Here is a 12,080-nt window from a genome sequence, read left to right as displayed (position 1 = left end):
GTGCCAAATATTTGTAACATAAGATAAATGAAACTCTCTTTCTTCAATGTATTAATTTCCCTCACGACTTCATATCTCTGCTAACACGTTGATGTGTGTATTTCATCGTAACGAAGCTTACGTACATTTTTATAAATATATTTTTCATTGTCTTGAATTTCTACAGTTCCTCTCAGTGGCACCGCTAGAATTTTGATTTCGATACCTGTGGTGGTTAGAGCATGCATAACTCATTATGTAGCTCTGTGCTTAATTCCATAAGAAAAGAACAAATCTGAGTCGTTTTATTCATCTTATTTGCATAATTATCCAAATCATCTCCACTGATGATGGTGTGTTGTCTTTTTGTTTTGGCTTCATAATACAGTTCTTATGCTAATTTTTTTGTACGAAGAGCAGAACTCGATCCGATTTTATTTATAACCTATTTAGGGACTAAAAACGATTGAAATTTTAGTGGTAAATGTTTAGTTGGACATATACATATCAGAGGAAACTTAATAACTTTGAAGTTGTTGGTTTGAAATTACAGTTTTAACGAACACTAGCTGGACAAGTGATGATTTCGTATTTCTCTTGTTATCTTCCTCATTACAACACCAAACATAGAACTGTATACACTTATCAATACAAACCGGTACGAATGTCTAGAAAAAAAAGATATAAATACAACGTCTTTCGAACTGTCCATCACTTGATAGAAAAATATTAAAGAAAGTAGATTAAGACAATACAGATTATCACAGTCATTTCATGACTTTAGATTGGGTCGAACTCAGCAGTACTTGAGAGATGGTTGATTATATCAGTAGTAACGTGCCTCACGGTCTTTATTATGGAAGGTTTCCACTGTGATGACAGAAGCATTGTAGACTGTCATCATGTGATTGTTGTCTGGCTTCTTTTGGTTTTTAGTATTAACAGCAACGTGCCTGACGGTCTTTTCTGGAAGGTTTCCATTACGATGACAGAAGCAGTTATAGACTGTCATCATGTGATTGTTGTCTGGCTTCTTTTGGTTTTTAATATTAACAGCAACGTGCCTGACGGTCTTTTCTGGAAGGTTTCCATTACGATGACAGAAGCAGTTACAGACTGTCATCATGTGATTGTTGTCTGGTTTCTTTTGGTTTTTAATATTAACAGCAACGTGCCTGACGGTCTTTTCTGGAAGGTTTCCATTACGATGACAGAAGCAGTTATAGACTGTCATCATGTGATTGTTGTCTGGTTTCTTTTGGTTTTTAATATTAACAGCAACGTGCCTGACGGTCTTTTCTGGAAGGTTTCCATTACGATGACAGAAGCAGTTATAGACTGTCATCATGTGATTGTTGTCTGGTTTCTTTTGGTTTTTAGTATTAACAGCAACGTGCCTGACGGTCTTTTCTGGAAGGTTTCCATTACGATGACAGAAGCAGTTATAGACTGTCATCATGTGATTGTTGTCTGGTTTCTTTTGGTTTTTAGTATTAACAGCAACGTGCCTGACGGTCTTTTTGTGGAAGTTTTCCATTGGGATGACAGAAACAATAATAGATCGCCATGATACTTACACCCATTAGTGAGCTTGTAAAAATGCCAATAAAGGCAGGTAGGTGATACCATAAAGTTGGATCTGTGTGTACGTACCACAGTACTATCAGAATAAAATTCTCCATAAAAACGATGGTATAATATAGAGTGACTTTGTAGCGCGTGGGTCCATCCTTCACGTTCAAGAAGCAGAAGATGTAAACCACACCAATGACCATGTTGAACAAGTACTCTTCACAATGACCCCTCTTTCCTGTCTCGTCATCACAGAAGTGAGTACGTTGGTGCATTATCCATACGGTCATAACGCCCCAATGACCTACACACACTGGTATCGTCCACAGTTTGTACTCTGATGCAAACAATGCCAGGGCAAACACACGGGCCCCGATGGTACAAAAACGCCACAGGAATTGAATAGCAGTTCCAGTTCGAGTCATGTTCTTTTTGTCTAGAACTGATCGGCGCAGAGCGCGTTGGTAGAATGCTAAGGCCCAAGATAGCTCAAAGAGTGACGACGCCACTGAGGCCACCTGCAGGCAAACTATAAAACCAATAGAGGTAGGATTATGTTAAGATATACAACGTTCACATCCGTCCGTTAATAGAGTATGGATGTCAAGTCACATATAATATGTCAAATAACACACTACAGAAAAATCCAAGTACAACAAAATAAAATACTAAGAGCATCATACACACCAGTAAACTTACACCAAATCAGTAACTTACCAACTCTTGGAAACAGACTAATAGAAATGTCATACAAATATTATTTAAAAGCAGAACACAGAAGCAAACAAACTGCATCACTATGTAAATTAGCCAGTGCACCAACAAAATATATTTCAACATACAACATATTTCAGCAATCTCAAATCACACAACAAAGTATATAAAGGACAAACCTTACGTATATAATATGTATTTCTTTTTCAGGTCTCGGGCACAGGACAGGTAAATCTTTCGGCGCCTGTCCTGTGAAAGTGGGTTTTCTCGGAACACTCTTGTTTCCCTCCACATCCAAATCTCAGGCATTGGATCTTTAGATCCCAGCCAAGGCATCATATTGCCCAGCCCTGAATCGGGTCGTTTCGCGTATATGTTCATATTTACTTTGACATCTGCTTTTCGGTATCTGGTCTGGCTGGTTTCTCCGGTGCTACCTTTGTCTCGCTCATCAATATTATGACCAACCTCATGACATCTGCTTTTCGGTATCTGGTCTGGCTGGTTTCTCCGGTGCTACCTTTGTCTCGCTCATCAATATTATGACCAACCTCATGACATCTGCTTTTCGGTATCTGGTCTGGCTGGTTTCTCCGGTGCTACCTTTGTCTCGCTCATCAATATTATGACCAACCTTATGACATCTGCTTTTCGGTATCTGGTCTGGCTGGTTTCTCCGGTGCTACCTTTGTCTCGCTCATCAATATTATGACCAACCTCATGACATCTGCTTTTCGGTATCTGGTCTGGCTGGTTTCTCCGGTGCTACCTTTGTCTCGCTCATCAATATTATGACCAACCTCACTCCTACACCCAAAACAGAGTCAAGATAAAAGAAAAACAAAACCCCCTGCTAATTTCAATAATCTTTCACGAAAGAGGACGAAGAGGAACCACAAGGTTCCTGACTATCCCAGTTGGAGAGAGAATTCTTCAGATTTCTCTAAACTAAACCCCTGCCATGTTCGTTTGTTAAGATGATTGAGAGTGAAATTTTGAGAAAAGTTAAAATGCCAGGAATGAAAAAATAGACCAATAAAATCAGTAACGTTTTCATGCCAGAATTTGATAACCGAATACTTTTATTAATTTAAAACAATATTTATTAGTTCTCTGTAACTGGATACCACATTGACATCTGAAATAGATACTTTCCACTCCTGAAATTAACAGCTTTAACATATTCTAGCAGCTCCGAGAAAATAACTTTACATGCAGCAGATAAGATTAAACGAAGTAGTGGGCTAACCAGTTTAAGCTTATGAACCCAACTCGATACCCTTGGTGGGCAGAGAACAAATAGCACATTTTTTGAAGTTAACACAAAATATTATGAACCCAACTAACCTTGAAAATATAGGTTTATCATGAACAAAATACACAGTCACTCTCTAAGACTAATGTTTTAAAGAATATTTAGAATAAATAATAAAAAAGAAACATCCTAAATTAGCTAGTTTATATGGAAATAAGATCTTGTGATACTGTTATATTATTACATGACTCAGTTTATTTGGAAATAAGGTCTCGTGATACTGTTATATTATTACATGACCCAGTTTATATGGAAATAAGGTCTTGTGATACTGTTATATTATTACATGACCCAGTTTATATGGAAATAAGGTCTTGTGATACTGTTATATTATTACATGACTCAGTTTATATAGAAATAAGGTCTTGTGATACTGTTATATTATTACATGACCCAGTGTATATGGAAATAAGATCTTGTGATACTGTTATATTATTACATGACCTAGTTTATATGGAAATAAGATCTTGTGATACTGTTATATTATTACATGACCCAGTTTATATGGAAATAAGGTTTCGTGATACTGTTATATTATTACATGACTCAGTTGATATGGAAATAAGGTCTTGTGATACTGTTATATTATTACATGACCCAGTTTATATGGAAATAAGGTTTTGTGACACTGTTATATTATTACATGACTCAGTTTATATAGAAATAAGATCTTGTGATACTGTTATATTATTACATGACCTAGTTTATATGGAAATAAGGTCTTGTGATACTGTTATATTATTACATGACTCAGTTTATATAGAAATAAGGTCTTGTGATACTGTTATATTATTACATGACCCAGTGTATATGGAAATAAGATCTTGTGATACTGTTATATTATTACATGACCTAGTTTATATGGAAATAAGATCTTGTGATACTGTTATATTATTACATGACCCAGTTTATATGGAAATAAGGTCTCGTGATACTGTTATATTATTACATGACTCAGTTGATATGGAAATAAGGTCTTGTGATACTGTTATATTATTACATGACCCAGTTTATATGGAAATAAGGTTTTGTGACACTGTTATATTATTACATGACCCAGTTTATATGGAAATAAGGTCTTGTGATACTGTTATATTATTACATGACCCAGTTTATATGGAAATAAGGTCTTGTGATACTGTTATATTATTACATGACTCAGTTTATATGGAAATAAGGTTTTGTGATACTGTTATATCATTACATGACTCAGTTTATATAGAAATAAGGTCTTGTGATACTGTTATATTATTACATGACCCAGTTTATATAGAAATATGGTCTCGTGATACTGTTATATTATTACATGACCCAGTTTATATGGAAATAAGGTTTTGTGATACTGTTATATTATTACATGACTCAGTTTATATAGAAATAAGATCTTGTGATACTGTTATATTATTACATGACCTAGTTTATATGGAAATAAGGTCTTGTGATACTGTTATATTATTACATGACTCAGTTTATATAGAAATAAGGTCTTGTGATACTGTTATATTATTACATGACCCAGTGTATATGGAAATAAGATCTTGTGATACTGTTATATTATTACATGACCTAGTTTATATGGAAATAAGATCTTGTGATACTGTTATATTATTACATGACTCAGTTGATATGGAAATAAGGTCTTGTGATACTGTTATATTATTACATGACCCAGTTTATATGGAAATAAGGTTTTGTGACACTGTTATATTATTACATGACTCAGTTTATATAGAAATAAGATCTTGTGATACTGTTATATTATTACATGACCTAGTTTATATGGAAATAAGGTTTTGTGACACTGTTATATTATTACATGACTCAGTTTATATAGAAATAAGGTCTTGTGATACTGTTATATTATTACATGACCCAGTTTATATGGAAATAAGGTCTTGTGATACTGTTATATTATTACATGACTCAGTTTATATAGAAATAAGATCTTGTGATACTGTTATATTATTACATGACCCAGTTTATATGGAAATGAGGTCTTGTGATACTGTTATATTATTACATGACTCAGTTTTTATGGAAATAAGATCTTGTGATACTGTTATATTATTACATGACCTAGTTTTTATGGAAATAAGATCTTGTGATACTGTTATATTATTACATGACCCAGTTTATATGGAAATAAGGTCTTGTGATACTGTTATATTATTACATGACTCAGTTTTTATGGAAATAAGATCTTGTGATACTGTTATATTATTACATGACCCAGTTTATATGGAAATAAGGTCTTGTGATACTGTTATATTATTACATGACCCAGTTTATATGGAAATAAGGTTTTGTGATACTGTTATATCATTACATGACTCAGTTTATATAGAAATAAGGTCTTGTGATACTGTTATATTATTACATGACCCAGTTTATATAGAAATATGGTCTCGTGATACTGTTATATTATTACATGACCCAGTTTATATGGCAATAAGGTTTTGTGATACTGTTATATTATTACATGACTCAGTTTATATAGAAATAAGATCTTGTGATACTGTTATATTATTACATGACCCAGTTTATATGGAAATAAGGTCTTGTGATACTGTTATATTATTACATGACTCAGTTTTTATGGAAATAAGATCTTGTGATACTGTTATATTATTACATGACCTAGTTTTTATGGAAATAAGATCTTGTGATACTGTTATATTATTACATGACCCAGTTTATATGGAAATAAGGTCTTGTGATACTGTTATATTATTACATGACTCAGTTTTTATGGAAATAAGATCTTGTGATACTGTTATATTATTACATGACCCAGTTTATATAGAAATATGGTCTCGTGATACTGTTATATTATTACATGACCCAGTTTATATGGAAATAAGGTCTTGTGATACTGTTATATTATTACATGACTCAGTTTTTATGGAAATAAGATCTTGTGATACTGTTATATTATTACATGACCCAGTTTATATGGAAATAAGATCTTGTGATACCGTTATATTATTACATGACCCAGTTTATATGGAAATAAGGTCTTGTGATACTGTTATATTATTACATGACTCAGTTTTTATGGAAATAAGATCTTGTGATACTGTTATATTATTACATGACCCAGTTTTTATGGAAATAAGATCTTGTGATACTGTTATATTACACCATGATTCAGTTTTTATTGTTAAAATATGAATAAATATTCAGCACACATGAAGCACTTGATTCAGTCAGTAATTAGACAGAATTAATTAACGTATCGCAGTTTGAGTAGTTTTCCTTAATAACATACAAGAAAATATTTTGATATACTTAGGTGTGATAAAACCAACAGTAACTGATAAAGTGAACAGGAGTTGAGAAAATCAACAGTAACTGATAAAGTAACAGATAAAACCAACAGTAACTGATAAAGTGAACAGGAGTTGAGAAAATCAACAGTAACTGATAAAGTAACAGACAAAATCAACAGTAACTGATAAAGTAACAGATAAAACCAACAGTAACTGATAAAGTAACAGATAAAACCAACAGTAACTGATAAAGTGAACAGGAGTTGAGAAAATCAACAGTAACTGATAAAGTAACAGACAAAATCAACAGTAACTGATAAAGTAACAGACAAAATCAACAGTAACTGATAAAGTGAACAGGAGTTGAGAAAATCAACAGTAACTGATAAAGTAACAGACAAAATCAACAGTAACTGATAAAGTGAACAGGAGTTGAGAAAATCAACAGTAACTGATAAAGTAACAGACAAAACCAACAGTAACTGATAAAGTCAACAGGAGCTGAGAAAATCAACAGTAACTGATAAAGTAACAGACAAAACCAACAGTAACTGATAAAGTTAACAGGAGTTGAGAAAATCAACAGTAACTGATAAAGTCAGTAGGAGCTGATAAAATCAATAATAACTGAGAAAAGGAACCAGTAACTTATAATATCAAGAGTAACTGACAAAACTAAGTAGTTGCGACAACTACTAACAGGAACTGGTAAACCTAGTACTAACTGATAAAACTAACAGTTACTAAAATGAACCTAATGGGAGTAAACACGGGTCAGATAGTTTATTTTTTATGAAACAACATAAATACAAAATTTTCTTATACGAATCTGAAAAACATCCAACAGAGACTTTATGAGAACAATGTAAAACTTGTTAAGGAAACTTAGCAGTCAAGGTTACCTGTAAGAAACGAAGCAGTCAAGGTTACCTGTAAGAAACGAAGCAGTCAAGGTTACCTGTAAGAAACGAAGCAGTCAAGGTTACCTGTAAGAAACGAAGCAGGCGATTCTCGTTCAGCTAAAATATAGATCTGTAACACAAGTTGAGGTGCTGATTCCATAAAACTTTCCAACAAAGCAAGAAAGGCGGTGTCTCGGTCTTCTTCAATCATCAGGTGATGATAATTGACGTCATTCAATTGCTCTACTCTGATTGGTGGTTTGTGTCCAACGTTGAAGTGCCACTCAAACTTCCTACGCTGCTTTTGTTTGTTGAACTGTCGACTTCTGAGCCCGTATTTAAGTAAGTCAACGTATCTACATGCAGAAAGATACAAAATAATTATAGTAAGAAAGGTATAGACCGTGTTCTAACACGTGAAATACATACCTGGAATTGAAGTTCCATACAATTCAATGTAGTATTTCTATAAAAAAAAATTCATAATGAAAGACCCATTATATTAAAATAATACTATAATGGTTACATTGTGTTGAAAATATTTGCTTTATAACCTCATAAAATGCCCTCTCCCCCTGGTGGTTCAGCGATAAGTTAGAAACTAAAAATAACTTTAATGGACACAGTACATTTAGCTCGTTGTGTCGCTCTTTGTTGCACAATAAACAACTTTCATCAGCGTGCCACACAAAGTATTGTAATATTTGTGTTTTCCCTGAAATTACTCATAAAATAATCTGTAACATTTTTATGTTGTAATAGAGAAATAAATGTAATACAAGCATGATACAATCTTAGTAATGTTTAGAGTTTAATAGTAAAACGTTATGTAGGTGTATTGTCAGATTGACTGCCATCTGGTGTGAAAGATCAGCGTATAAACAAAGCTGTTGTTTGTTTAGTGTAAATGAAGTGAGCTTTTGGTATTCTCCGATGAGTTCGTATTATGAGACACGAGAGAGCTTTTCATACAATGAAATATAATAACTGATACGTGTGATCCATACATAATATAATAACTGATACGTGTGATCCATACATAATATAATAACTGATACGTGTGATCCATACATAATATAATAACTGATACGTGTGATCCATACATAATATAATCACTGATACGTGTGATCCATACATAATATAATCACTGATACGTGTGATCCATACATAATTTCGGATATTAAAATAAAAATAAAAATGCGTGAGCACAAAGAAACAAATGCAGATTTTTGAATAAAACGAAACATGTAGACAACAACATGTAGGTTTAATATAGGTTTAATTGTAAAAAACTTGTTTATCCTTGGATAAACGAATTATAGTTTAGACCGTACAACACTTCACCTGTCAAGTTCAGATAAGATAACTACAATTTTCTATTTGGTAACGTCAGAATTATAGTTTAGACCGTACAACATTTCACCTGTCAAGTTCAGATAAAATAACTACAATTTTCTATTTGGTAACGTCAGAATTATAGTTTAGACCGTACAACACTTCACCTGTCAAGTTCAGATAAGATAACTACAATTTTCTATTTGGTAACGTCAGAATTATAGTTTAGACCGTACAACACTTCACCTGTCAAGTTCAGATAAAATAACTACAATTTTCTATTTGGTAATGTCAGAATTATAGTTTAGACCGTACAACATTTCACATGTCAAGTTCAGATAAAATAACTACAATTTTCTATTTGGTAACGTCAGAATTATAGTTTAGACCGTACAACACTTCACCTGTCAAGTTCAGATAAGATAACTACAATTTTCTATTTGGTAACGTCAGAATTATAGTTTAGACCGTACAACACTTCACCTGTCAAGTTCAGATAAAATAACTACAATTTTCTATTTGGTAATGTCAGAATTATAGTTTAGACCGTACAACACTTCACCTGTCAAGTTCAGATAAAATAACTACAATTTTCTATTTGGTAATGTCAGAATTATAGTTTAGACCGTACAACACTTCACCTGTCAAGTTCAGATAAGATAACTACAATTTTCTATTTGGTAATGTCAGAATTATAGTTTAGACCGTACAACACTTCACCTGTCAAGTTCAGATAAAATAACTACAATTTTCTATTTGGTAATGTCAGAATTATAGTTTAGACCGTACAACATTTCACATGTCAAGTTCAGATAAAATAACTACAATTTTCTATTTGGTAACGTCAGAATTATAGTTTAGACCGTACAACACTTCACCTGTCAAGTTCAGATAAAATAACTACAATTTTCTATTTGGTAATGTCAGAATTATAGTTTAGACCGTACAACATTTCACCTGTCAAGTTCAGATAAAATAACTACAATTTTCTATTTGGTAACGTCAGAATTATAGTTTAGACCGTACAACACTTCACCTGTCAAGTTCAGATAAAATAACTACAATTTTCTATTTGGTAACGTCAGAATTATAGTTTAGACCGTACAACACTTCACCTGTCAAGTTCAGATAAAATAACTACAATTTTCTATTTGGTAACGTCAGAATTATAGTTTAGACCGTACAACACTTCACCTGTCAAGTTCAGATAAAATAACTACAATTTTCTATTTGGTAATGTCAGAATTATAGTTTAGACCGTACAACACTTCACCTGTCAAGTTCAGATAAAATAACTACAATTTTCTATTTGGTAATGTCAGAATTATAGTTTAGACCGTACAACACTTCACCTGTCAAGTTCAGATAAGATAACTACAATTTTCTATTTGGTAATGTCAGAATTATAGTTTACACCGTACAACATTTCACATGTCAAGTTCAGATAAAATAACTACAATTTTCTATTTGGTAATGTCAGAATTATAGTTTAGACCGTACAACACTTCACCTGTCAAGTTCAGATAAGATAACTACAATTTTCTATTTGGTAATGTCAGAATTATAGTTTAGACCGTACAACACTTCACCTGTCAAGTTCAGATAAGATAACTACAATTTTCTATTTGGTAACGTCAGAATTATATTGTAGACCGTACAACATTTCACATGTCAAGTTCAGATAAAATAACTACAATTTTCTATTTGGTAACGTCAGAATTATATTGTAGACCGTACAACATTTCACCTGTCAAGTTCAGATAAAATAACTACAATTTTCTATTTGGTAACGTCAGAATTATATTGTAGACCGTACAACATTTCACCTGTCAAGTTCAGATAAAATAACTACAATTTTCTATTTGGTAACGTCAGAATTATATTGTAGACCGTACAACACTTCACCTGTCAAGTTCAGATAAAATAACTACAATTTTCTATTTGGTAACGTCAGAATTATAGTTTAGACCGTACAACACTTCACCTGTCAAGTTCAGATAAAATAACTACAATTTTCTATTTGGTAACGTCAGAATTATAGTTTAGACCGTACAACACTTCACCTGTCAAGTTCAGATAAAATAACTACAATTTTCTATTTGGTAACGTCAGAATTATATTGTAGACCGTACAACATTTCACCTGTCAAGTTCAGATAAAATAACTACAATTTTCTATTTGGTAACGTCAGAATTATATTGTAGACCGTACAACACTTCACCTGTCAAGTTCAGATAAAATAACTACAATTTTCTATTTGGTAACGTCAGAATTATAGTTTAGACCGTGCAATCGAAGGTTAAAAGCGAACAGGTTACAAGAATCTAGATAACGAAACCAAACACCTTGTATCCCATTCAACCACATAATCACATGAAGAGAAGCCACGCTATGTAAGTTTCACATATCTGTTTAATCACATGAAGAGAAGCCACGCTATGTAAGTTTCACATATCTGTTTAATCACATGAAGAGAAGCCACGCTATGTAAGTTTCACATATCTGTTTAATCACATGAAGAGAAGCCACGCTATGTAAGTTTCACATATCTGTTTAATCACATGAAGAGAAGCCACGCTATGTAAGTTTCACATATCTGTTTAATCACATGAAGGAAGCCACGCTATGTAAGTTTCACATATCTGTTTAATCACATCAAGAGAAGCCACGCTATGTAAGTTTCACATATCTGTTTAATCACATGAAGAGAAGCCACGCTATGTAAGTTTCACATATCTGTTTAATCACATGAAGAGAAGCCACGCTATGTAAGTTTCACATATCTGTTTAATCACATGAAGAGAAGCCACGCTATGTAAGTTTCACATATCTGTTTAATCACATGAAGAGAAGCCACGCTATGTAAGTTTCACATATCTGTTTAATCACATGAAGAGAAGCCACGCTATGTAAGTTTCACATATCTGTTTAATCACATGAAGGGAAGCCACGCTATGTAAGTTTCACATATCTGTTTAATCACATCAAGAGAAG

General features: G+C 32.9%; 1 protein-coding gene across 1 annotated transcript in view; it reads right to left on the bottom strand.

Moving 5' to 3' along the window:
• Window positions 1-451: 451 nt before the first annotated feature.
• Window positions 452-12,080, bottom strand: part of LOC143251816 (XK-related protein 4-like) — a 28,691-nt gene continuing 17,062 nt past the window's right edge. The window contains exons 3-4 of the mRNA XM_076503056.1: window positions 7,836-8,107; window positions 452-2,080 (exon numbers count right to left, since the gene is read on the bottom strand). Of these exons, the coding sequence (XP_076359171.1) occupies window positions 1,473-2,080; window positions 7,836-8,107 (880 nt within the window). The 3' untranslated portion in view covers window positions 452-1,472. The remainder of the gene's footprint in view (window positions 2,081-7,835; window positions 8,108-12,080) is intronic.

The sequence above is a fragment of the Tachypleus tridentatus genome, chromosome 6, assembly GCF_004210375.1.
Source record: "Tachypleus tridentatus isolate NWPU-2018 chromosome 6, ASM421037v1, whole genome shotgun sequence".
Classification (NCBI taxonomy): domain Eukaryota; kingdom Metazoa; phylum Arthropoda; class Merostomata; order Xiphosura; family Limulidae; genus Tachypleus; species Tachypleus tridentatus.
Note: the sequence above shows the minus strand (reverse complement) of the source record. Positions and strands in the feature narration are given on the sequence as shown.